Source organism: Kogia breviceps, chromosome 1 (genome assembly GCF_026419965.1).
Source record: "Kogia breviceps isolate mKogBre1 chromosome 1, mKogBre1 haplotype 1, whole genome shotgun sequence".
Classification (NCBI taxonomy): Eukaryota; Metazoa; Chordata; class Mammalia; order Artiodactyla; family Physeteridae; genus Kogia; species Kogia breviceps.
This window is the reverse complement of record NC_081310.1, coordinates 29921240-29947507: the sequence shown is the minus strand read 5'-3', so window position 1 is coordinate 29947507 and position 26268 is coordinate 29921240. Positions and strand designations below refer to the sequence as shown.

Sequence of the window (26268 nt, the reverse complement as noted above, 5' to 3'; positions counted from 1 at the left end):
CTAATTTAGCCAAAATCAATACCATGTGCTTTAGTGAACATACGCTGTTTCTCGTATGCTTCTTTTCCAAGTATGTACAAAACCGTGTGGGATGCAAGGTTTGAACTTATGTGGAAACAGTGCTGGGGCTGGCAGCAAAGCTAGACTTCAGCACCCGTATTTTACAGCTAAAAACTCATTGGCCCAGAGCACTGAGTCTCCAGGGTCATATGCTGTATATTTTTAAAGGACTTGAGCTCTGGACCCTTTTTTAGAGTATTATGGAGCATTCATGACACCTAGTGGCCAGGTACTTGCACATGGATTGTGCATCATAAATATCAGCATAAAAAATAATCTAAATAAAATACAAATTACTCCTAAAGGCTCTTTTTAAAGCTACTGTTTCTAATAGGAAAGAATTGATTGATTCTGAGATCCTGTAGTGGAATATGTTGCAGTTTGAGGGAGTGCCAGCAGAGGGTGCCAAGGGTTCATTCATCTACTCTGCCATGCACTTTTTTTCCCCCTGAAAATTGTCAGAATTTTATTTTTTATATTTATTTATTTATTTGGTTGCAGTGGGTCTTAGTTGTGGCAGGCGGGCTCCTTAGTTGTGGCTCAGGGGCTCCTTAGTTGTGGCTCACCAGCTCCTTAGTTGCGGCACGCAGGCTCCTTAGTTGTGGCATGTGAACTCTTAGTTGCGGCATGCATGTGGGATCTAGTTTCCTGACCAGGGATTGAACCTGGGCACTCTGCATTGGGAGCGCAGAGTCTTAACCTCTGTGCCACTGGGGAAGTCCCTGTCAAAATTTTAGACCATCATTTAGGCAATGATTTTTGTCTGAGTTGTTTACTGCTATATCTCCAGTGCCTAGCATGGTACTAGACATATTTGTTGAGTTCATATTTATTATTATTAGAAATAATTTCTTTCATACTTTTCCTTAGGGATTTAAAAATTCAAGAACAATAAGTTTAATGACAAAGGTGTTTTAATGTTCAAAGCAGTGGATTAATTTGAACTACTGCTGAATATTTTACTTTTTGAATCTGGTATTTTAAAGTTATGATATTTGCAAAATCAGACCAGCTTTAGCTTTTCATCTTTGGTTAGTTAATAGTTGTTGTCTGGTCTTCCAGGAAAGTCTTACATAGTGTTTTCTTTTCCTCTGAATTCTCTGTTAAATTTCTAATAGTTCTAATAGTTCTAAATGGGACTATAATGAGTCTCAGAGAAATACATTAGTGGAGAGATTTGCCAAATTGGGGCACATTTCTTTTGGAACAGGAATTCTACCCCACTAATGTGAGTTGTTCTTATTCTTTCCTGGGAAGTTAGAGTTGCTTTGTAGGGCAGTTCAAGGATTTGAACACCACAGGGAAGCATCAGAGGAATGGGTTTTAACACTTGAAGATTTAATTTTAGAAGAGCATCCTAAGTTTTGATGTAGTTCATGTTTTAAAAATTATTTTAGAGATAACTGGCTATGAATACAAAAGAATGAAATAATGCCATTTGCAGCCATATAGATGGACCTAGAGCTTATCATACTAAGGGAAGTAAGTCAGACAGTGAAAGACAAATATCACCTGATATCACTTATATGTGGAATCTAAAAAATGTTACAAATAAACCTGCTTACAAAACAGAAACAGACTCACAGACACAGAAAACAAATTTATGGTTACTAAAGGAGAGAGTGGGAGGGGGGGATAAATTGGGAATTTGGGATTAACAGATACACACTACTATATGTAAAATAGGTAAACAGTAAGGACCTACTGTAGAGCACAGGGAACTATATTCAATATCTTGTAATAACCTATAATGGAAAAGAATCTGAAAAAGAACATATATGCATGTGTGTGTAACAATCACTTTGCTGTACACCTGAAACTAACACAACATTGTAAATCAACTATACTTCAATTAAAAACAAAGATAACTGACTATGTAAAAAGGCAAATGCATGTTCTTCGTGTTGCCTTTGGCAGCTTGGTTAAAACCCATTGTGATATTCTTTGGAGTGCTGTGAACCTCCAGACATTTAAAATGGCATAGTGGGAGCATTGTGGAAAGATGCATATTAATATTTCATTTTCCCACAAAATCTGTTGTGCTTGAAAAACACTATCATATGAGGATAATGGGTACCCTCTGGTTATTTTATAACCTCTAAATTACGCAGGTCAACATCACTGCCTTTTAACCTCTCATTCCCGTGCAACAAAACATTAGGTGAATCATTATTCAGACATGCTGATTTCTTTTTTCATGGCACAAGTTATGAAGTATTTATTTAAATGGTCTAATGCTTTACATCCTTGCTAATATTTCCCAAATATAAATTTTATGTGTGCTAAAATAATCGTAGTGGTTTTGGTACTTGACTAATTGTTTTAAACCCAACTTTTTATGAAATAAAAATATCAAAACACTATGCTGAACTTGAACCAGATCATGGGACTAATTTTTCTAAAATTCAAAATGTTTACTTCTTTCCAAGAATAATTTTGTTTTGTATTGAATGTCTTAATTTGTTTTTAGTGTATTGCTTTGGAACAAAAACTGAAAAAATTGACTGAAGATTTGAGTTGTCAGCGTCAAAATGCAGAAAGTGCCAGATATTCTCTGGAACAGAAAATCAAGGAAAAAGAAAAAGAGTTCCAAGAGGTAAGGTAAATGGATTCATGAGGAGTTTGTCCAGAAGGCTCTTGTTGGCATTTCCTAGTTTGGTCATTTGAAAAGAGGAGTGTCTGTCATTATTTGGGATGTTCCACTAGAGGGGAAATGCTTTGTGCGGAAAAGGCACTATATTTTCCTTCACACTTTTGCATCTTTTAGTTTTTGACTGGAGAAGGGGCTTAGAATGTTCTTTTTTATCCACATTTTCTGATTTGTTTGAAATTTGACACCAAGTAGGAAAGGATTGTATTTCTTATTTCAGACACTCTGTGTTGTAAAGGAATTGTATTACATTCACCAGGTGTTTTTAAAGGCTGTGAGTCGGCAAATACATTAGGAAGGTAATTGATGGGGAGGGGAAAGAAGTTGGCAGACAAATTAGGGCTGAAGATGCCCTTGCATAAGGCTTGGTATCAGTTTCGGGTGAGTTAGCCTTGAAATGGGTCCATAGTCTTTCAATGAGAGTGATTAGAAATGTTAACCTGGTGTCCCTGTGTGATTATCCAAGTTAATTGGTGGCATCTCCTGCCTGTCATTCTCAATGGTCAGTGGCATAAGGTGTTTGACATTTTAAACTCCATTTTTGAGTGTGTTGATTTCTCAGCCGAGTTGTGACCGGCTACAGCTTGGCTCTACTCTTTTGCCCCTGGATACTTCAGAACAGAGGTGATTCATTTAAGTCGGGGATGAGGCGGGAACAGGCCAGTTTCCATGTGTTCTCCTGGCGGACTCCTTCCTCTTCCGCTCAGAGACCCGGGTCTGATGCCCGGGACCCGTGCTAAGGCTGCTATATCAATCATCAGGTAGTCGCAGACCGGCTCCCGTAATCTTCTGCTCTTACAGAAGAGCATTGCCTGGAGGAAGAATGGGTCTCGCCCTAGGATCTCCCTTGTTAACCAGCATCAGTTTGATGCATTTGTCTTTTGCTTTTCAGGAGCTCTCCCATCAACAGCGTGCCTTCCAAACCCTGGACCAAGAGTTCACTCAGATGAAAGCCAAGCTCACCCAGGAGCTACAGCAAGCCAAGAACATGCACAACATCCTCCAGGCTGAACTGGATAAAGTAGGGTGCTAACTGATTTCTCCTTCCTCCGTAACCTCCCCACCCCCATTTTAATATATGTCATTTCTATATCACAGCGGACATATGATACCTTTAAAGAAAGAAAAAAAAAAGCTCTATCCTCACTTTCCTTACTTATGAAAGTGGAGAGCGAACTGAACCTTTCTGGGTCTGGGTTTTCTTGTTGAGAGAAGGAGGGCAGTGAGTGAGGATCTCCGATCTGAAGGTCTGTGGGCGTCTCTGATATTCCAGTGGTTCTTGGTCATGCCCCCAGCTGGGAGCTGTCCCGAGTATTTATGCTTCCAAATAGTCAAAGCACTGAAAATTATAATTTGCTTATTTAACACTCCCTGCATAAATGATCTCATCTGCTTTTATGGCTTTTTGTATTATCCATGTGATGATGATACCCATGTTTATATCTCGAGGCTGGATGGCTGGTCTGAACTTCAGACTTGTGGGTGTGCATCTGATATTTCTAGTCACACATGTAATAGGCATTTCCCACTTAAAACATGTTATTAATGGAACTCCAACTTGTTTCAGACTCGTTCTTTGCTTAGTCTTCCTTGTCCCAGTAAATAGCAATTCCATTCTTCACCTCGCTCAGGCTCAAACCTCAATGTCATCTTCAACTCCTCTTTTCCTCTCAACACCTCAAAGTAATCCATTAAAACTCTGCTGGCTCTACCTTTATTTATTCACACACACACACACGTGTGTGTGTGCATGTGTATTTGTGTATATCTGTGCATATGTATATTTGCATGCATGTGTATATGTGTGTATTATATGAATAGTATAAACTTTTTTGTGTTAGAACACAAAATCTATATAGAACAAATGTACAACAATAAATTACTATAAGGCATGCCTCTCTTGTGACCATTATATATGTCAGAGGATAGAATCTTGTTGGCTACCCCAGAAACCCTTCATGTGCCACATACCTCCCTGCTAAGAATAAACCTGACTTCTCTGTCTGTCTTTATGTTTTACACTGGATCTGACTGCTTTCACCATCTCTAGCTCTATATGTGGTCTAATACACATCGTCTCTCACCTGGGTTTCTGTACCAGCATCCTGACTGGTCTCCCTTCTTCCACCCTTCCCCCTCACAGTGTGTTTTCAATCAGCAGCCAGAGTGAGTCTTTTCAAGTGTAGGTCAGATCATGTCACTCCTCTGCTCAGAAGTCTGCAGTTACTCCCCATTTCTCAGAGTAAGAGTCGGGTCCTTCCAAATGTATGCAGGAGCCTAGGCGGCCTTCCCACTACCTTACCCGCTCACCCCATCTCCCACTCTCCCCTTGCTTACCTATCCACGTGGCCTCCTTGCCAGGGGGGGACACACCCAGCAAGTGGCAGCTTTGGGCTTTGCTCTTGGGGGTGCTCCGTCCCCAGACACATCTGTAGGATGTGAGCCTTCACTTTCTGAAGCCTTCTGTTCCAGTGTCACCTTATGAATGACATCTTCCTGTGGTCACTACATAGACCCTTGCCCTCAAGTACTTTCTGTTTCTTTACCTTGCTTTATTTTTCTCCATAAGGTGTATCACCTGACATATAATAGAGTTATTTGTTTATTTAAATATTATCTTCTGGGTGTTCCCTGGTGGTGCAGTGGTTAAGAATCCGCCTGCCAATACAGGGGACATGGGTTCGAGCCCTGGTCCGGGGAAGACCTCACATGCCACAGAGCAACTAAACCTGTGCGTCACAACTACTGAGCCTGCACTCTAGAGCCCACGAGCCACAACTACTGAGTCCGTGTGCTACAACTACTGAAGCCCGTGCGCCTAGAGCCCGTGCTCCACAACAAGAGAAGCCACAACAATGAGAAGCCTACGCACTGTGATGAAGAGTAGCCCCCACTCACTGCAACTAAAAAGAAAGCCCGCGCACAGCAGCGAAAACCCGATGCAGCCAAAAATGAATAAATAAATAAATGTAAAAAGATATTATCTTCCTTCCATCACTCAGATCTTTCCATGAGGACAGAGTCTCGTCTGTTTAGTTTCCTGCTCTATCTGCAATGTGGAAGCACTAAATATCCAGAGCTTTATACTGTCAGAAGAAGCAATGTGGTCACTCATTCTTTTCTTCTTCTTTTTTTTTTTGGCCACGCCCTGAGGCTTGTGGGATTTTAGTTCCCCAGCCAGGGATTGAACGTGGGCCCTCAGCAGTGAAAGCACAGAGTCCTAACTGCTGGACCGCCAGGGAATTCCCAATTCATTCTTTTCTTGACTTCACCCATTTTCCCTGAGAGGGTGACACATTTTAGAGTTTTATGCTGAATATGTCAGGTATTCACCTGTTTTCAGAGTTATACTTATTTTCTTACTGTTTGTTTATTTGTTTTCTGAAAGTGAGGATTTACCAATTAGGTTGTCTCATTATATGAAAAATACAGGTTAATTCCCAAATTTAAGATAGAGCCATGTAGGACATGTTGATTTCTAGTAGCAGAGGAGCTGGGGATGGGGGAATGCAGGTAAAATGTGGACAGCCAACATTTATTGACATCACTTACATGCAAAGGATTATCTGAAGTTCTAATAGAGTCATTCCTTTATCTATCCATCTGTCCAAGTTTGGAAAGAAGAAAAAAAATCTTCCTGTGCCAGGATAAATTGTTATGCACTATTTATTGGATGTCTTCCAAGACTTTTAAAAAAAAATACATTTGCAAATGTATAATTTTTTCTTTTGGTTTTAACTTTTGTTTAGAAGGGAACATTCTGATGGTAGTGTCTGAGCCTTGTTTTTTTCGGATGTTTTGTAGTTTATTTAAGTCATTCCCCTACTGATGGGTATTTAGGTTCATGTAGCACCATTGGTAGTATCATTGGGAAGGTCAAGGTGTGTGTTGCTGGTGCTTCTGTAGGACAGCTTCCTACATGTGACATTGATGGCCTTGAGGGCGTATGTGTTCTCACGTGTGATAGGTACTTCCAAATTGCCCTCCAGAAAAGTCGTAACAGTTCACCTGACACCAGCTGTAAGAGGCCTGTTTCCTCCCATCCTCCTAATAGGAGATAGTCCAGGTTTTAAACATTTTGCCAACTAAGGAGTGAAAAATGTTATCTGATCATTGTTTTAATTCACACTTTTAAAATATATATATTTATTTATTTGGCTGCCTCGGGTCTTTGTTGCGGCGTGAGGGCTCTTCGTTGTGGTGCACGGGCTTCTCTCTAGTTGTGGAGTGTGGGTTTTCTTTTCTCTAGTTGTGGCGCATGGGCTCCAGAGCATGTAGGCTCTGTGGTCTGTGGCACGTGGGCTCTAGTTGAGAGGCGCGAGCTCAGTAGTTGCGGCACATGGGCTTAGTTGCCCCGCAGCATTGTGGGATCTTAGTTCCCTGACCTGGGATCGAACCCTCATCCTCTGCAACGTGAGGCGGATTCTTTACCACTGGACCACCAGGGAAGTCCCAGTTCACACTTTCTTGATTACCATTGAGGTTATTTCTTTCAGAAGGTGGTTTGCCATTTGTATCTTTTGTGTAACATTTCTGTTTCTGTCCTTTGCTCTTTTTTTAAAATGGGCTTGCCTCTTTGTATATTGAATCATAGATATGCTTTATGTGTTGTATTTTGGAAATATCGTTTTTATTCTGTTGTATTTATTGCAAATGTGTTCTCCCAGTTTGTTTTCTCAACTTTTGTTATTTCTTATCTCATTTTTAAAAATTTAGTTTATTACTATTTAGTTGTTTTATTTTTTTGTGGTTAATTGTTTTCCTTGTGGCTTCCTCCTCAAACCCAGCCTTTTTCATCAACATATGCTGCTGCCAAGTAATGTCACAGGTGGACATGATGGTATTTTAAGTTCAACTTCTAAGGCCTTATTAAGCTGTGATGTATAGTGTGTCTCAACCAAAATAGATGGTATCAGTTCTTATATTCCATGACCTTTTTATTCTTTAAGAATAAATAGTTATTTAAAAAGTAAAGAAAATAAAAGTGAAGTTTGCTTTGTTTTCTATTTGTAGGTCACATCTGTAAAGCACCAGCTAGAAAAAAAATTGGAGGAGTTTAAGGAAAAGTTCAGTAGAACTGAACAGACTTTACAGGCGAGTCAGACCAAGGAAAATGAGCTGAGGAGAAGCAGTGAGGTAAGTGAGGGGTAGAGAAGAGTATTTAACTTCTGTACAGGAGGAAGTGGGAGAGTTAAAGGATTTCTATACCATTTTCTAGTCGTTTATTATAGCTACATTTTTGTTTTTAATTTGCCAGAAGTACATATTACAAAGTGTTTTGTATATAATCTACGACATAGAACATGTGTTTTTTTTTTCCACTTTCTATTCTGCTATAACTTACTAATATGCATCTAGCAATTATAGGAAAGCATGACTTATATTAAGACCATGCTTTTTTTTTTTTTTTTTTTTAAGATTGTTTTAGACCACCTGTGAGGTGGAAGGATGGAAGAAAGCAAGGGATTTTCTAAATGGAAAGAAACAAAACTGGTAATGGGAGGTATAATTTAAATCCCTTTTCCAAGGGTTGGCTTTTGCATCATCAAATATTAAAAACCTTGTGCAAAGCGATAGACTTAAATATAAAATTTTTGACAGATAAAGAGTTTCTAGATTTAATATCGTTAAAAAAACATCAAGTAATTGTAAATTGTATTACTCTGGCTTCAGCAGTCAACATTAACTTTCATGTTGAGTGTGTGCAGGCATGGGTGATGGTGTCTTTGCTGGTTTTTTTTTTTTTTTTTTTTGACCATGCTGCATGGTATACGGGATCTTGGTTCCCTCACCAGGGATCGAACCCTCACTTCCTGCAGTGGAAGCACAGAGTCTTTACCACTTGATCACCAGGGAATTCCCGTGATGGTGTCTTTGGAGAATCATGGTAGTGATACAAAATGGTGGATGAGGTTTCCCAATGGCACGGAGTATAGGGTGTACCCTGATGTTGCTTCTACCGATAGGAGTTTTTTTTTTTATCTGTACTTACTTACTTTATTTATTTATGTATTTTTGGCTGTGTTGGGTCTTCGTTGCTGCGCACGGGCCTTCTCCAGTTGTGGCGAGTGGGGGCTACTCTTCGTCGCGTTGTTCGGCCTTCTCATTGTGGTGGCTTCTCTTGCTGTGGAGCATGGGCTTTAGGCGCACGGGCTTTGGTAGTTGTGGCACAGGGGCTCAGTAGTTGTGGCTCGTGGGCTCTAGAGCGCAGGCTCAGGAGTTGTGGCACAGGGGCTTAGTTCCGCAGCATGTGGGATCTTCCCAGACCAGGGCTCGAACCCGTGTCCCCTGCATTGGCAGGAGGATTCTCAACCACTGTGCCAACAGGGAGGTCCCCGTACTTACTCTAATTTGCTTCTCTCTGAATATATTTAGTTGCTTAGAGTTTATTTTAAAGGGCTTAATTAAGAACCATTTAGGGAAAGTTAATAGACTGAAACAATATGAATAGAGTCATAAATCTGCGTTGTAGTTTTATGAAAAAGCACAGCAGAACAGTAGAGCTTTCTTTCCAACAAATGTCACAGGAAAGAATTTGTTTTCACTAATCTTTTAACTGTTTTGTAATTACTTTTTAGATTGTATGGTTTTGTTTGTTTGTTTGTTTTTTAAGTTCTCTGTAAAGAACAGTGATTTATCCAGGTGAGGCAAGTCTAAATATATTTATCCCCTCAGCTTCAAGGAGTGTATTTTAGTTATAAAATCAGAACGTCTGTCAGTAGCAAAGAAGAGGTTGTTAAACCAGCTATAGCCTCAGAGGGGTAATACTGCTGGAGAGAGGAGGCCACAGCCCCAGAAACCCGAGTGGAAGAAAACTTCGTATCAGATGATGGTTTCATCAGCAAACGTTTTTAAACGAAAGCATTTGTCTCAGCAAAACAAATGTTCGCCTTTTGGCCAGTGGGCACCAACCAACAGATGCTTCTGCTAACGTTTCCACAGGCAGACTGGCACCGAACTCTTCCCTCTCTGAGCTTCCCTTTCAGCCAGGAACTCTCCCGCGACTCCACTGGCTGCCTGGTGGAAACATTTTGTAAAATCGATTGACTAGTTAAGAGAGTCCAAACACTTTGCAAACGGTTTGCTTGGCCAAGGCTCCATAGTGGGCTGGACATTTCTTGCAGGTGTTTCTGAAGACTCATGCATCCCTGCAGGGCCTGGTTTGTCAGCTGTGGAGCTGTCCACCATGAACTCTAGCTAAATGCCCGTCATGTTGCACTTAATATTTCATTGATTTCTGTGTCCAGTGAGGGCAGTCATTGGAGGTGTGTAGCTCAGGGCCAGGGAATTCATTTAGTATTTTTCTTTAACGTACGTTTTTGTGTGTGTGCCTTCTTTTGAGGATGATATCAAGAATTCAAAAGGTTTAGCTGGCTCTTGCAGTTTGAATTGGGATTGGAATCAGAAAAGCAATTTACCCAGTTAGACTGGTGGTATAACTTCGAGGTAAAATTTTGGTGGCTTTAAAGTGAGCAAGAGGGCTTCCCTGGTAGCGCAGAGGTTCAGAATCTGCCTGCCAATGCAGGGGACATGGATTCGAGCCCCAGTCCCGGAAGATCCCACATGCCGCGGAGCAACTTAAGCCTGTGCGCCACAACTACTGAGCCTGCAGTCTAGAGCCTGTGAGCCATAACTACTGAAGCCCATGTGCCTAGAGCCCGCTCGCTGCAACTGGAGAGAGAGCCTGCGTGCAGCAACAAAGACCCAACGCAGCCAAAAATAAATAAAAATAAAATAAATTTATAAAGTGAGCAAGATGTGAAATTGCATCACTTTTCTGCCACCTCCCTGCTGTGTGGCCTTGGGACAATGATTACCATTTCTGAGTCTGACTTTCCTCATCTGCATATGGGGACTAATACTAACCCTCCCTTTTCAGAGCTGCATTAATGATTAACTTTAATATTGTATGTCCAATGTTTAGACCCGTGCCCAGCACATAAGGGCTCTTTTGTCTTCACAACTGTTGTAACTTTTTGATGCTACCACTGTTTGCTGTCACCCATAGGCACAGAAAGGATGGGCAAAGGAAAGGGCATTTGGGATTTTTCACATATAAAATTACAGCCTATTCTAGTCTTATTGCGCTGGGTATCTTTCTGTATCTAATCATAAGTACAAAGAAGTTTAGCACGCTTATAGGTTTTGGATGCCGAAAAAATGAGACGGTTGTACTGAAATTTTCCTTGTCCATGTTTAGCAAACTAATGTGCTGCTCACAGTGAGAAATTATCAGTAATGGAAATGTGATTTAATGGCCCAATCAAGGGTAAAGTTAGCATTTAGTATCGAAGTGAATGGAAGGTTTAGATAAGCTGCTCATCCAGCATCCAGTGCCAACCCCATAGCATTGGGGTTAGGCAGTCATATACCATCATTACCATCATTTGACAGTCAAGATGAGGAAACACTTGCTTGGGGACCTTCCCGAGCGTGGGGACCTGTATTACAACGGGGTCCGCTAAGGGGCCTGGTCTGGCAGGCAAGAATGATGAGGTGGAAGGGGAAAAACACATCCTTCGCATCCATCCCTGGTTCACCATATAGACTTCGCCCAGCAGGGGACGTATTAAGCTTCATTCATGGATGGGATCACGAAATGCCACACAGTAACTGAAATTTGTTTTGTCTGGTCCTAGGAAATGATGCTTCCCTGGCTCCTCCTACACCAAAGTTGATCTGGGTGGAATTGCTTGCTAAGCTCTAAAAGTGGCTTGTGGTTATAGGGTTTTTTGTTGTGTTTTTCCAGACTAGTGCCCAACTCTGCAAATCATTTGAGGTTGCAAGAGATGCCTAGGAGAATATATCCTTGTATGCTTAATGCATCATTGGCAATGAGCCACCCAGTCAAGTCTTAAGTGGCTGTAAACCGTGCAGAAAACTAATTTTTGATGGGTAGCAGCCTACAGCTCCATTTTCAGGTGTTCGTTTTCTAAATTCTGGCTTTTTAAAATTCTTGGGTTGGCCATAGCCATAGCATGATAAGCCTGCTGGGTCCCAGGATTGGCTGAACATTTCTTCATTTGAAACAAGTATTTATGGAATTACTGCCAGAACAGACAAAGACTTGATAATCTTTTCATTGAGCTTAGTATTCATTTAAACGTCTCCAGTTATATACACAGACATGGATAGAGATGAACAGACACTTAAACATAAGTTGCACCCTCCCTCCTGGGGTCCCTCCCCACCTCTTCTCCTCCTTTTCACCTTCCTTCCTCCTACTGGGATGCACCCAGCTTTGCATACAGTGTCTTGTCAGCTTTCTTGTCACGCCTCTAGATGTAGGTGCCATTTGATTTGATGATTTTTTTTTAGGTTAAAAAATATAAGTTACAAAATAAAAATGCTAAGTCAACTCAGATGTTTACATTTTAGTTACTCTCTTATGTTGAGCTCATTTAGCTGATCTTTGCATTGATCACAACATCTAGCTGCTGTTAAATTTTAGGAAGAAACACTACTGATAATGCTCCATTACCCTTGTTAAAGTGCGTTACGGTATTTTTCCTTTCACATCTGTGATCTCATTTGAGTGGTGATTATTTGGAGCCTGAAGAGCAACCAAGCGATTATAGATTCTCTAGTTGAATGATGCTAGTTTAAGTCAGTAACATCATTGCACTTTAGTGATCATTCTTTGCAGAATTTCACAATGACTGGTATGAACGTCAGTCTTGAGATGGGTTGGAGCGGGCTTGTAGTTCTGGTTGATCTCTTAATTTGATAGCTCGTCAGTTGAGCTCATGGAAAGGAGGTAGGATCAGGACAAAGGAGACAGAAATATAACTACAACGGACTCTGTCTTATTTTGATGATGAAATGAACATATATACATGAACACAGCGGCTGCCAGCAAGTTTTCAAGTACTTTCTACCAGCCAGATTCTCCCTCTTCTTGAATTTGGCTTTGCTACGTTGGTACCCATCTGCTGGTAGTAACCAGACTGATAATTGAAGGCAGGCTTCCAGCACTGAATTGCCAGGGCCATCTGTTTTCCAACAGTGCAGTAGGGTTTTTGGAGGATGGGTCTTAATTGTTTCTTTAAGATTCAAAAATTTCCCCTACTTTTCCACTTTTCAGAGGGATATTTTTTAAGTGTGTGTGTGTTTTAAAGTCAGGCTTATGAATTTATGAATTCCCCCCCCACTGCCTCCCCCGACCAAGGATGGGAGTTGCTTGATTCTGTCAGTTTGTAATGATATATGCCAATTTCCAGTGGTCCAGAGGGTGGCATATAATATAGGTTGAAATACTTATCAGCTGTAATATCATTGAAGGTTGAACAGCAGGTTGAGGAATATAGATAGAGGATTTATAATATTTATTATGCAAGTCATATGGTTAATAAGAAGCATTTTTATTCAGCATGTAAATATTGCTTCACTTTAAGACTCAGAAAAATAGACAGGTCTCCCTAGAAAATAGAATGGGGCTGCATATGTGCCTCTGCTACTCAATGGCACATCGATGCATGGGTTCCTCATTTAATCAGGTACCCAAAGGACCTTTTTTCACTGTGAAATCTCAGATTCCTCCACCTAGAATTAATTTTTCCATGCTCCAGCCCTCTGATTTCCCATAGGACACTTCATCTCTCTTGAGGATGTAGTGCATCTTGGTGTGTATTAAGTGATTGGTATTACATCTTCCGCCACTGGCGGGTACCTGGTCCTGGGGGCAGAGACTCTCTTAATTTGTAGCTGCATCTTTCATAATGCCCATTCCAACATCTTTACATTGCAGACTTTCTTAATAAACATTTATTAAAGGTAATTTTACTCATAAAGACATTCCCACAACAGTGAACCTTAAGATGGTTTTATAACGAAACATCAAAATTTGTCATGTGAATTTTTTGGTTCGATAGCACCTCAAAACTTTGCAAAGATATATTTGCTCATTCAGGTGTGATGGGAACTTGGAGCATTTGTGTCTTTGGGGAGCTTGTAAATAGGGTTTTCCTTATGAACGAACACTTTCACAACCATAGTGACATCCAGAACGTTCAAAAAATATATTTCTTGAAGTAAAAAGATTAACATCCGTTTTGGGTTTTGTGCTTTTGACTTCTATTTATAAAATCATTTTATTGAAGTAAAACTTTGTAACTTCATTGCTCAAAGGGAAAGTGTGATTCCTCCCCTAGTGAGGTACACACACAGTCCCATTAGGGACCCTTCACCAAGGCAGAAGTCCTAAGTTGCTTGAGCATCTGCTTGGGTGATAACTAACTAAACCTGTGCTTTAGGAAATGAAGAGGGAAAACAGCCTCCTTAAGGGTCAGTCTGAGCAAAGGGCCAGAGAAGTTTGCCACCTGGAGGAAGAACTGAAGAAGGCCAAGCAGCGTTTGAGTCAGAGCCAGAACTTTGCAGAAGAAATGAGGGGTGAGTAAATGTAGCGTTTTTGAGTTCTTTCTCTAGGCTAATGTTCCCATGAGGGAGGATGGATATCATTAGAAGCTTCTTTGAATTTTTCCATATCTTCTCCCAGAGAGATGCCTGCAGTTGATGTGGAAAAAGTTTTTGCTTTTCCACTTTTTTGTTTCCAGAGTGATAGTTGGACTTTTTTTTTTTTTTTTTTGGAACACACTGAGTCCCCAGATGCCTAGTTTTCAGCACTTTGAAACCAGAAGGGTAAATATTTTCCACACAAAAGTAAATTGTCAGGGCTGTCTCTCGCCCCAGAGTGCTATTTTGTGTCTCAAGTGTGTTTGTTAGTTACATCCAGACGGCGCATCTTCTCACCCATCACCATTTCCCTTGTAATGGAAAATCCTATGTTAAATGCATGTTTTCCCAGCCCTTAGTGACCATTGTTTTGGGATGGCTTACTTGAGTGAATGATTTTATTTCCTTACTCTCTGTATAGCCATAGAATGATGCTGTATACACCAAATGAATCCACTGTTCGTTTCACATTTATGTATATGTGCGCCTTGAGTCTTTACTTACATTTATGTTCTCCCCTGAGATATTTGCACATCTTGGATTTCTTTTAACCTGACTTGTGGAATGGGTGTCACACTTCTCTGTGACTGTTTTCTTTTTTAAATTCCAGTCTCCCTAAGACAGCTTTCAGTTTTTCCATGGCAGGAGGTAGAAATGTCAATCTTCAGCTTTTTTGAAAGAAAACTATAGGAAAAGAAAGGGTTAGGGCTTTTTTCAGTGTTGGTCAACAGTATCATTGTTTGAGGTCCTCACACACGAAGTGGACTGATATCCCCTGTGGCGCTATCTCCACCAGCCTTCCACTCTCAGTATGTAGACTGAGATTAAGGGGCTAAAAATAGGAATGATTTCTAGTTACATCTCAGTTTATAATACATGCTACCTTTTTCATCTACTATTGAGCTTCTCAACTTTTATTCTTCCTCAACATACTTGGGAAGCCTTCCCATCATTGTTGAATTAAACCAGTGTGGTTATTCTCAACTAGGAGGGGCCAGTGGGCAGAGGGGAGTTTTTAGGCAGAGGACAGGGGGTAATGGAGTTTGTGACATCTTCCTGATGATTCTCATCTTCACAGGCACCACCTCACTATGAGGGGCCGGGATGTGGGGGGATATTGCTTCTCAGTGATACTCACACATAGGCCTCGAGAGTTACTAATACATAGCACCATATACTATTAAGATATACATATATATATATATTAGTTGAAGTATAGTTGATTTACATGTCAGTTTCAGGTATACAGCACAGTGATTGTGTTTTATACACACACACACACACACACACACACACATATCCTTTTTCAGACTTTTTCCCCTTATAAGTTATTACAAAATATTGAGTATAATTCCATGTAGCACTTTATACTCTAGTACTTATGCCTGATCCTATGGATTTTTTGGCTAAAATGGTGAAGAAGTTATTTACTTTTCTGAGAAATCTGGAATACTCCATAGTATTCCTGAGATATTTCCATTTTAGTGCTGCTCTTGTCACACTTTTCTCTCCTTGAATAAGTATTTCCAAAGGGCAAAATATACATAAACACATACAAGGAAAAAGAATAAAAGAAAGTTTCATGTGCTTAGGAAAATAATCCCTTGGTATTTTATACAACAACACTTTCTTAAGCTGCTGAGAAAGAAGATAAACAAATGTACTGCCATCCTGAAAAGGACCATTATCTCATTGTCTTTATATAAGCTTAGATAATTATCAGGTGATCTACTTTCAAGGAGGTATGCAGGCAATAATGCCAGTTTGTACAGGACTTGAGAAGCTGTTAGTTTGTTTGGATTTATTTTTTTAGAGTTTAGAATTCTTGTAGAATAGATATTTATTAAAATCATGACAACTTAAAAAATATTTTTTTTTAATAGCTAAGAATACTTCTCAGGAAACCATGTTAAGAGATCTTCAAGAAAAAATAAATCAGCAAGAGAATTCCTTGACTTTCGAGAAACTGAAGCTTGCCTTGGCTGATCTGGAAAAGCAGCGAGATTGTTCTCAAGACCTTTTGAAGAAAAGGGAACATCATATTGAACAACTGAATGAAAAGTTAAGCAAAACAGAGAGAGAGTCCGAAGCTTTATTGAGTGCTTTGGAATTAAAGAAGAAAGAATATGAAGAATTGAAAGAAGAGAAAACTCTGTTTTCTCGCTGGAAAAGTGAAAATGAACAACTTTTAAGTCAGATGGAATCAGAAAAGGAAAGCTTGCAGAGTAAAATTAATCACTTGGAAACCTGTCTTAAGACACAACAAATAAAAAGTCACGAATACAATGAGAGGGTAAGAACACTGGAGATGGAAAGAGAAAATCTAAATGTCGAGATCAGGAACCTTCACAATGTGATAGACAGCAAGACTGCAGAGGCAGAGACACAGAAGCAAGCTTACGGAGAACTACAACAGAAAGCCGAGTTCTCAGATCAGAAACATGAGAAGGAGATAGAAAATATGTGTTTGAAAATTTCTCAGCTTACCGGGCAAGTTGAAGATCTAGAAGATAAGCTTCAGATACTGTCAAGTGAAATAATGGACAAAGACCAGCGTTACCAAGACTTGCATGCTGAATCTGAGAGCCTCAGGGATCTGCTAAAATCCAGAGATTCCTCTGTGGTGACAAGTGAGTCTCATCAGAGAAGTCTTTTGGCATTTGAACAGCAGTCTGCAGTGAATAATTCCTTTGCAAATATAATTGAAGAACAAGAAAGTGTGCCTTCAGAAAGGAGCGAATGCCATTTAGAAACAGACCAAAGTCCAAAAAGCTCATCCATGTTACAAAACACAGTCGTTTCTCTTGAATTTTCATTAGAGTCTCAAAAGCAGATGAACTCAGATCTGCAAAAGCAGTGTGAAGAATTGGTGCAAATCAAAGGAGAAATTGAAGAAAATCTCATGAAAGCAGAACAGATGCATCAAAGTTTTGTGGCTGAAACAAGTCAACGAATTAGTAAGTTACAAGAAGACACTTCTGTTCACCAGAATGTTGTTGTTGAAACTTTAGTTGCCTTGGAGAGCAAGGAAAGAGAGTTGCAACTTTTGAATGAAAAGTTAGAAACTGAGCAGGCAGAGATTCAAGAATTAAAAAAGAGCAACCATTTACTTCAGGAATCTCTAAAGGAGCTACAACTTTTGTCTGAAACTCTGAGCTTGGAGAAAAAGGAAATGAGTTCCATCATTTCTCTTGATAAAAAGGATATTGAAGAGCTGACCCAAGAGAATGGGACTCTCAAGGAAATTAATGCAACCTTAACGCAAGAGAAGATGAACTTGCTCCAAAAAACGGAGAGTTTGTCCAACTGTATAGATGAGAGAGACAGAAGCATTTCAGAGTTATCCGACCAGTACAAACAAGAAAGATTTACTTTACTTCAAAGATGCGAAGAAACAGGAAATGCATTTCGGGATCTTAGTGAAAAATATAAAGCAGAGCAGGAAAAGAACTCTAAATTAGGGTGCTTGCTGGATGAATGCACGAGTGTTTGTGAAGATAGAAAAAATGAATTGGGACAGCTAAAGGAAACATTTGCAAGGGAACACCAAGCATTTGTATCACAATTAGCATTAGCTGAAGAAAGAAACCAGAGTTTAATACTAGAGTTGGGGACAGTGCAGCAAGCCCTGAGATTGGAGATTACAGATATCCAAAGCAATTCCAAGAGGGAGGCTGACGGTTTAAAGCAAGAAATCATAACTTTAAAGGAAGAACAAAGTAAGATGCAACAGGAAGTTAATGCCTTACTACAGGAGAAGGAGCACCTGATAGAATTAATGAAGACGAAACATGAGCATCAGCATCTAGAATTGGAACCCATTCAAGACTCTGTGAAAGCAGCAGAGAGGAAGATAAATACATGTCACGTTCAACTTCCGATGGACCTTGAAGTTAAAGATGCTTCTCTAGACAGTTATAATGCACAACTGGCGCAAGTAGAAACTAAAGTGAGAAACATGGAATTGAAACTTCAGCAGAGTGAGAAGGAGGAGTACCTACAGCACGAATTACAAATCAGAGGAGAATTAGAAACTGGAGATGTGCAACAAGGCACTCAGTCACAAGATACTAGCGGCCTTGGAAACTTTGAAATAGATCCAGAGGAAAAATATATTTCGGTGCTTCACGAGTTGTCAACAAGTCAGCAGGACAATGTCCACCTGCAGTGCTCTCTACACACAGCAATGAACAAGCTGGACGAGTTAGAGAAGATGTGTGAGGCGTTGCAGGTGGAAAAGCTCGAACTCTTATCTGAGCTGAACAACTCAAGATCAGAATGTGTCACAGCAACTAGCAAAATGGCAGAAGAGGTAGGGAAACTAGTAAATGAAGTTAAAATAGTAAATGACGAAAATGGACTTCTCCAAGGTGAGTTCGTGAAAGAAACGCCAGAAAGTGAATTTGGTGAACAGCGAGATGAGCAGGCGTCTGTGTCCTTAAATCCTTTGGATGACAGTAATTCCTATGAGCACTTGACAGTGTCAAACAAAGAAGTTCACATGCACTTTGCCGAATTACAGGAGAAATTCTCATCTTTACAGAGTGAACACAAAATTTTACATGATCAGCACTGTCAGATGAGCTCTAAGATGTCAGAGCTACAGTCCTACATTGACACATTAAAGGCTGAAAATTCAGTCTTGTCCACGAGTCTGAGAAACTCTCAAGGCGACTTGGTGAAGGACGTGATGCCAGGACCCGGGGAGAAGCATTTTCTGTCCTTGTCACTCTCTGGTGTGACTGACAGCCCTGGTAATGCAATAGAATCCTCTTTTTACAAAGATCTTTTAGAGCATATGGGAGAAACATCCCTTTTGAATAATTTAGACAGGTCTGTTTTGGCAAACCAGTCCAGTGTAGAGGAAGTCTCTTGCAGTAGTCTGGAGGAGGAGAATCTGACTGAGAAAGAAATCCCTTCTGCCCCAGTGAGGAGCGTTGAAGAACTTGAGACCGTCTTTCAGATGTACCTGCAGTCCTTCAAGAAGCTAGAAGAGAAAATTGAAAGTCAAGGGATTACGAAAAATAAGGAAATCGAAGAACTTGAACGGTTACTAAGTTCTTCAAGGGAAGAGCTTGACTGTCTCAGGAAGCAGTATTTGTCAGAAAATGAACAGTGGCAGCAGAAGCTGACAAGTGTGACAGCAGAGATGGAGTCCAAGTTGGCGGCAGAAAAGAAACACACCGAACACCTTACACTTGAGCTCGAAGTAGCACGACTCCAGCTTCAAGGTCTGGACTTAAGCTCTCGGTCTCTGCTTGGCACCGACATAGAAGATGTAAGTATGTGGGACTGACATGCTATTTCTCTAATCGAGTGCCTAGTAGGCATGCAATCAATGTTTGTTGAATTGAAATTGACATTAAATCTAAACTAAAATATTTTTAGGGTTCAAGGACATAAGAACAAAGTATACCAAAGTTTTGAAAAAATAAACCAGAACTTTAGGAAAGTGAGTCAACTTTATTTGTAAAGTTGACTCACTTTCCTACTTCTGGGGAGTAAATTTCTATCATGATTATCTTTAAACACTATTATATTGGACATTACTAAAGATGTTTTTTAAAGACTCCTGGAGAAAATCATATTACAGAGTCAGAACATGTTCTTCAGGACGTCTGTGTGTTTTCACTCTTTGTGAGTTAATAAAGCACATTAAATATCAAATTGGAACCTAGGAATGGTAAGGTGATATGAATTTTAACCTCTCTTGCCTTTTTCAGACTGTTTTTAATGTTAGAGTCATAGTCATGAACCTAAATATTTGAGTTTATTATGTATTTCTGAATACTTTTCTGACAATTTGCTTGGATACACATTTGGATATCAAATCTCTGATTTGATATCAAATCTCTGATTTGATATCAGTCATTCAAAGAGACATTTCTTTCTTTACAGAATATGAACTTGTTCAATTACTTATACCTTTCTCTTTTCTAGCCTACCAGCTAAACTAGTAATGGCGTACAGACAATGAGACTCACTTAATTCCCTCCCTCTACCTCTGTAAGGTAGGGAGGGCAGGTGAGAGGTGACAGCAGTTGTAGTCAAAGTAGCAGATCCCTATTTTACAGAGAAGAGAAAGTGAGGTTCAAGCATGTGATTTTTCCAAGAATATAGTAAGTGCTGGATCTGTGATTAAGTCCTTGGGCTGGGAATCTGGTCATGAAACCCTACTGCCTTCTCTTATCGAAGAATATCATAAATGCTGGAGATGGAAGATGACCATTTAATGTGGAATTTGTTAGCCTCTTATTTGATAATCCCAAAGAAAATTTTATATTTAGGTTACCTAGCATATTGCTAGCAAGAAAAAAATTTTGAAATGAAACTACATCACAATTTAGATGATCACGTAACTGACCCTGAAGGGTTTGTCTTCATGATAAATACCCAGTACCTTGCCCATAGAGAACACTTACTGAATGTTTGTTTAATTGTGTTGAATATTTGGATGGAGAGAGGTGAATTTGGTGGGAAGAATGAATGCCCTTTGAAGAGATGTGTTTAGCAGAGGCAAGTAGCCAGTTTCTCAAAAATAATATTATAATTCAGCCTATTTATTCTATTTTGATTCTTCTTGAAAAATAAAGTGCCTTCTCATTATATCTTACAAATACAGGCTATTCGGGCTGGAAACGATAGCTGTGACATAAGAGAATCAGAAGAATATACTTCAGAAACTAAAGAGAGGACACCAAAGCATGAGATTCATCAGATTTGTGAAAAAGATGTTCAGCAGGACCTCAGTCTAGAGATGGAGAAAATAACTAAGACAAGTGCAATCAAACTTCAAGGAGAGTGGTCCAGGGAGCAGTCCCCAGAAACCAGCCATGGGACCCCCGTGGAAGACACAATCCAGGGCTGTTCAGAATGCATTTCCGAATTGTCACTTTCTGGTCCTGATGCTTCGGTACCTATGGATTTTCTGGAGAATCAGGTAACCATTCAGAATCTCCAACTGCAGGTAAAAGAGACATCAAATGAGAATTTGAGATTACTCCATGGCATAAAGGAACGTGACCAAAAAGTTGAAAGCTTGCTAAATGAAATCAAGGAGTTAGACTCAAAACTCAATTTACAGGAAGTACAACTAACTACCAAGATTGAAGCATGTATAGAATTGGAAAAAATAGTTGAGGAACTTAAGAAAGAAAAATCAGATTTCAGTGAAAAATTGGAATCCTTTTCTCGTGATAACCAGAGAGTAGAAAGTTCGGGGGGCCTCACTTCTAACTTAGAAATGGGCACAGATAAATTGTCACATGAAGGTACTGAAGATGAGGTAGCCAAGGTGACCGACAACTGGAGAGAGAGGTGTCTCAATGTGGAAAATGAGCTGCAGAGGATGAAAGCTGAGAGAGGTAGCACAGAGCATCACGCCCTCTCTGCGGAAGCCGACTTAGAGGTAGTTCAAACAGAGAAGCTGTTTTTAGAAAAAGACAATGAAAATAAGCAGAAAGTTATAACCTGTCTTGAGGAAGAACTCTTGGTGGTCACAAGTGAGAGAGACCGGCTTCGTGGAGAATTAGATACTTTGTCAAAAGAAAATCAAGAGCTGGATCAGATATCTGAAAAGATGAAGGAGAAAATACGAGAGCTCGAATCTCATCAAGATGAGTGTCTACATCTCCAAGAGCAGCTGCAGAGTTTGGAAAAGGACTCTCAGGCACTGTCTTTGGTAAGAAGTGAGCTGGAAAACCAAATCAGACAACTGAATAAAGAGAGAGAATCACTCGTAAGGGAATCCGAGAGCCTGCAGACCAAACTGAGTGAATTGGAGCATGAAAAGCTGACCGTCGCCAAGGCCTTGGAGGCTGCACTGATGGAGAAAGGGGAGGTCGCGGTGAGGCTGAGCTCAACGCAGGAGCAAGTGCACCAGCTGAGAAAAGGCATTGAGAAACTTAGGGTCCGCATCGAGGCTGATGAAAAGAAGCAGCTCCACATCTCAGAGAAACTGAAAGAAAGCGAGCGTAGGAATGACTCGCTGCAGGATAAAGTTGAGACCCTTGAAAGGGAATTGCATATGGCAGAAGAAAACCAAGAGCTGGTGATTCTTGATGCTGAGAATTCCAAAGCAGAGGTGGAGACCCTAAAAACACAAATGGAATTGATGACTGAAAGCCTGAAAGCTTTAGATTTAGACCTTGTCGCCATACGGTCTGAGAAAGAAAATCTGGTGAAACAGCTACAAGAAAAACAAGGTCAGGTGTCTGAATTACACACGTTACTCTCTTCACTGAAAAATGTATTAGAAGAAAAGGAGCGAGAGAAAATACAGATGAAAGAAGAATCGAAAGCTGCGGTGGAGATACTGCAAACACAATTGAAAGAGCTAAGTGAGGAAGTAGCAGCCTTGTGTGATGACCAGGAGACCTGGAAGGTGGAAGGACAGAGTCTGGACTCCCCAGTGCAGCAAGTACATCAGCTGAGAAATAACATTGGCAAGCTGAAAGTCCACCTAGATACTAATGAAAGGAAGCAGCTCCATGTCTTAGAAAAACTGAAGGAAAGTGAGCATCAGGCAGCTTTGCTTAAGGATACAGTTGAGAACCTTGAAAGAGAACTAGAGGTATCAGGGAAAAACCAGGAGCATGCAATTCTTGAGGCTGAGAAGTCCAAAGCAGAGGTAGAGACCCTGAAAGCAAAAATAGAGGAGATGGCCCGAAATCTGAGAAATTTGGAGTTAGATCTTGTCAATACAAGGTCAGAAAAAGAAGATCTGACAAAAGAAGTACAAAAAGAGCAAGGTCGAGTGTCCGAATTAGAAACATTAAACTCTTCATTTGAAACTCTACTGCAAGAAAAAGAGCAAGAAAAAGAACAGATGAAAGAAGAATCGAAAGCTGTGGTGGAGATACTGCAAACACAATTGAAAGAGCTAAGTGAGGAAGTAGCAGCCTTGTGTGATGAGCAGGAGACCTGGAAAGTGGAAGAACAGAGCCTGAGTAGTCAAGTAGATTCCCTTGAACATGAGAAGGCTCAACTGCTACAGGGCCTTGACGAGGCCAAAAGTAATTACATGCTTTTGCAGTCTTCTGTGAATGGCCTCATTCAAGAAGTGGAAGATGGCAAACAGAAACTAGAGAAAAAGGATGAGGAAATCAGGATACTAAAAAATCATATTCAAGACCAAGAGCAGCTGGTCTCTAAACTGTCCCAGATGGAAGGAGAGCAGCAACTTTTGGAGGAGCAGAGAACAAAACTGGAAAATCTGATGGTGGAATTGGAGCAGAGGACCCAGGTGCTGCAATCCAAAAATGACACTTTGCAGGACACCTTAGAAGCTCTGCAGAATTCTTCCAAGGATCTGGAGAAAGAGCTTGAATTGACAAAAATGGAAAAAACGTCCTTTGTTGAAAAAGTAAGTGGCTTTATCTCTGTACATTTGAAGGTGTTGTCATGTGGGAGGGTCAACCACTGTGTGAATTCTGTTTCCTTCTCTACAGTGTTTGCAGTATTGGACCAAACCTTGTAAAGGCTTTAAATTTGGGGGTCTTGAACTGTGGGCACGTCGAGTTGGCTCCAGCAGTGGTGTCCCTTTGCTTTGGCACACACTTCCATGGGGCACGTCTATGGATTGGCATGGTTTTCACTGTGGCACCTGGACAGGGCAGAAGCTTTTGGGTTGTTCATGGTTCCTTTCTCACAGTACATCAGAAGAGTAGCCCCCATACCCATACCCAGTTGAGAACCACTGCTGTAGAGAGTATAACAGATATCAGAATCAGTAGGGATACCCTTTGCTGCTGCCCTGCCTTTTTTGGCCTTTAGGAGAAAGAACTATTAAAGATACTGATACAATTGTAACCGATAGAACCCTCATGGCTCCCAGGGCATGTCCTGGGGATTTTGTGCTTTGAGCCCCTCTTTTGTACCTTCTCTTTGGGCAGTCTCCTGTTCTGTTAACTGATGTTTAAAGGGAAACTCTGCCATCTGGAAGCTCAATTATTAAAGAAAAATTAAGTTTTTGCCCTATACTTACTGACCTAAGAAAGTGATTCCTTCAAATTAAGTTTTTACTGGACAAATATTAAGAGACTGTCCAGAAAATACAATCAATCATGCCTCTGTATTTTCCAAGAATTTCAAGTTTTTGTATGGCAGTTATGGGTGGAGACAGACAAACTATACCAGGCTGTTTCAATCTGATATAGGGACGAATGTAAACAATACTGCTTTAACTGGTTTTAATGAATCATAGTCATGTTTCTTGCATTTTAGCATGGCATTGGAGAATTAGTAAGAGATCCAAGAGCTGATGGATTAAGTCAGTGCCTCGTACAATATTCTCTGATATTTAAGTTTAATTCAAATCATTACTTCTATGAAGGATTTTAAGACTTGGTAATATTATCTTTCTTTGTCATTCCTTTCCTTATTGTTGTCTTTTATTAAATCTTGCAGAGAAGAAAAGGTAAGCTTACCAGTAGGTTTTGAGAATATTAGTTGAGTGGATTAGTGAAGGGAGGATTAGCTGGGTTTTATTTTATTATTGGAGGCTAAAGCGAATGTCCTGAATATGCTGTATAAGAGTGATTAATTTGATCAAACATATAACCGTAAGCAGATCCTAACAAAGGCGAAATTTCAGGTAAACACAATGACCGTGAAGGAAGCTGAGCTGCAGAAGGAAATGCATGCGATGGTACAGAAAACGGCGGAGCTGAAAGAAGAATTTAGTAGGGAGAAAAACAGGCTAACTGAAGATTTAAAATTAGTGTCGGAAGAAATAAAGAGCAGAAAAGTAAGTTTCTCTGTGACAGATTCATTACACCCTGATAATTCTTGTGCACGCTCTCCTTGTTTGTTTTTGTTAGGACCTTCCGTAATGTACCAAACTTTTTTTTTTTTTTTAGCTTTTGAAAAGAGTAACCCAAGCTTATGTCATGATCAGACCTGCAGTCATTTTTGCCATCCAGCACTGTCATGAGCCCGGAAGGAGTCAGGCGAGGCCCCTGAACACGTGAAAATATACCTGTCATGGAGCCCAAATATTGTTTTCATAGAAGATGACCCTTGTTTAACTACATTAACGCATACCAGAAATGGCTTTCATGCCGCTTTCAGTAGGCTGTTGTCCTAGCCTGCCACAGATGATAAGCTAGAATGTCGCTAGAGACAAATGCACTGATCTTGCAAAGAACTAACAAAGTAACAGAAAGAAAGTCATAGTAAGATGTAAAGTTGGAGCAGTCTTGGGGTGCTATTTTAGGGCAGGTTGTGGCAGAACTATAGCATTTGGGCTGCCACTTCCACTGCTGGTCCCCTAATAGACATTGCTGATTCATGCGCTTTCTCCCGAATCGCTTAACACCAAGTCTTCGGTAGCAGCTGCCATGCATGCAAATGGTAAACACTCCCGTATTCATGTAGTCCTTGTGCAACTTCATCCCTAAGTAATTCTCAGAAAAGGACAGCAAAACGTAATTGTGATTATGACCCAGAATAATCACAAGAAGTTGAAACGATATTTGTAATGGCCTGTATAAGGAGTTGGGGAGGTTAGTGCTTTTCCTTCAATGTGGTATTTAATCTAATGAAAATTGAAAAAAGTTTTGGCATTTAATCTCAGCAATCGGCTCATGGAATTTTCTGTCAATGCTGTGTGGAAGGCGTTCCTATGGATGATATTTGAGTCCTGCATCTGCTAAAATCTCCTTTGGTATACTGAGAAGCTTGGGAGTGTCCCAAGTATATTGTTATTTGTCTTTCATTTATAGGCTCTACTAAAAAGGAAAGCTAGGTGTTCAGCCTCAAGGCCATACATATGAGTGTGTTAGTCTGCAATGGCTTTATTCATTCTATAAACGTGGCTGAGGTCAGAGGATAGAATGGTGAGCGATAGCTGTCCTGTGGTTCTTCCTGCACTCGTAGAACTTACCATCTTGACATACAATAAATCATTAAATAGGAAATATATCAAATAATCATAAACTGTTAAGTGCTATAAAGGAAACAAGTTTCTTCACTGCAGAATATTTGGGAAGTGGAGCGTGGGGTGAGGAAGAACCTAATTTAGAGGGGGTGGTCAGAGAATGTCACGTGCAAGGCAAGGAGTCAGCCATGTGAAGAACAGGGCAGACGAAGGAGCCTTCTAGGTCTAG

General features: G+C 40.2%; 1 protein-coding gene across 1 annotated transcript in view; it reads left to right on the top strand.

The window, feature by feature from the left end:
* The window catches only part of CENPF (centromere protein F), a 67257-nt gene that overhangs the window by 27714 nt on the left and 13275 nt on the right, over positions 1-26268 (top strand). The window contains exons 8-14 of the mRNA XM_059041689.2: positions 2531-2656; positions 3603-3731; positions 7724-7846; positions 13963-14098; positions 16045-19439; positions 20784-23525; positions 24756-24908. Of these exons, the coding sequence (XP_058897672.1) occupies positions 2531-2656; positions 3603-3731; positions 7724-7846; positions 13963-14098; positions 16045-19439; positions 20784-23525; positions 24756-24908 (6804 nt within the window). The remainder of the gene's footprint in view (positions 1-2530; positions 2657-3602; positions 3732-7723; positions 7847-13962; positions 14099-16044; positions 19440-20783; positions 23526-24755; positions 24909-26268) is intronic.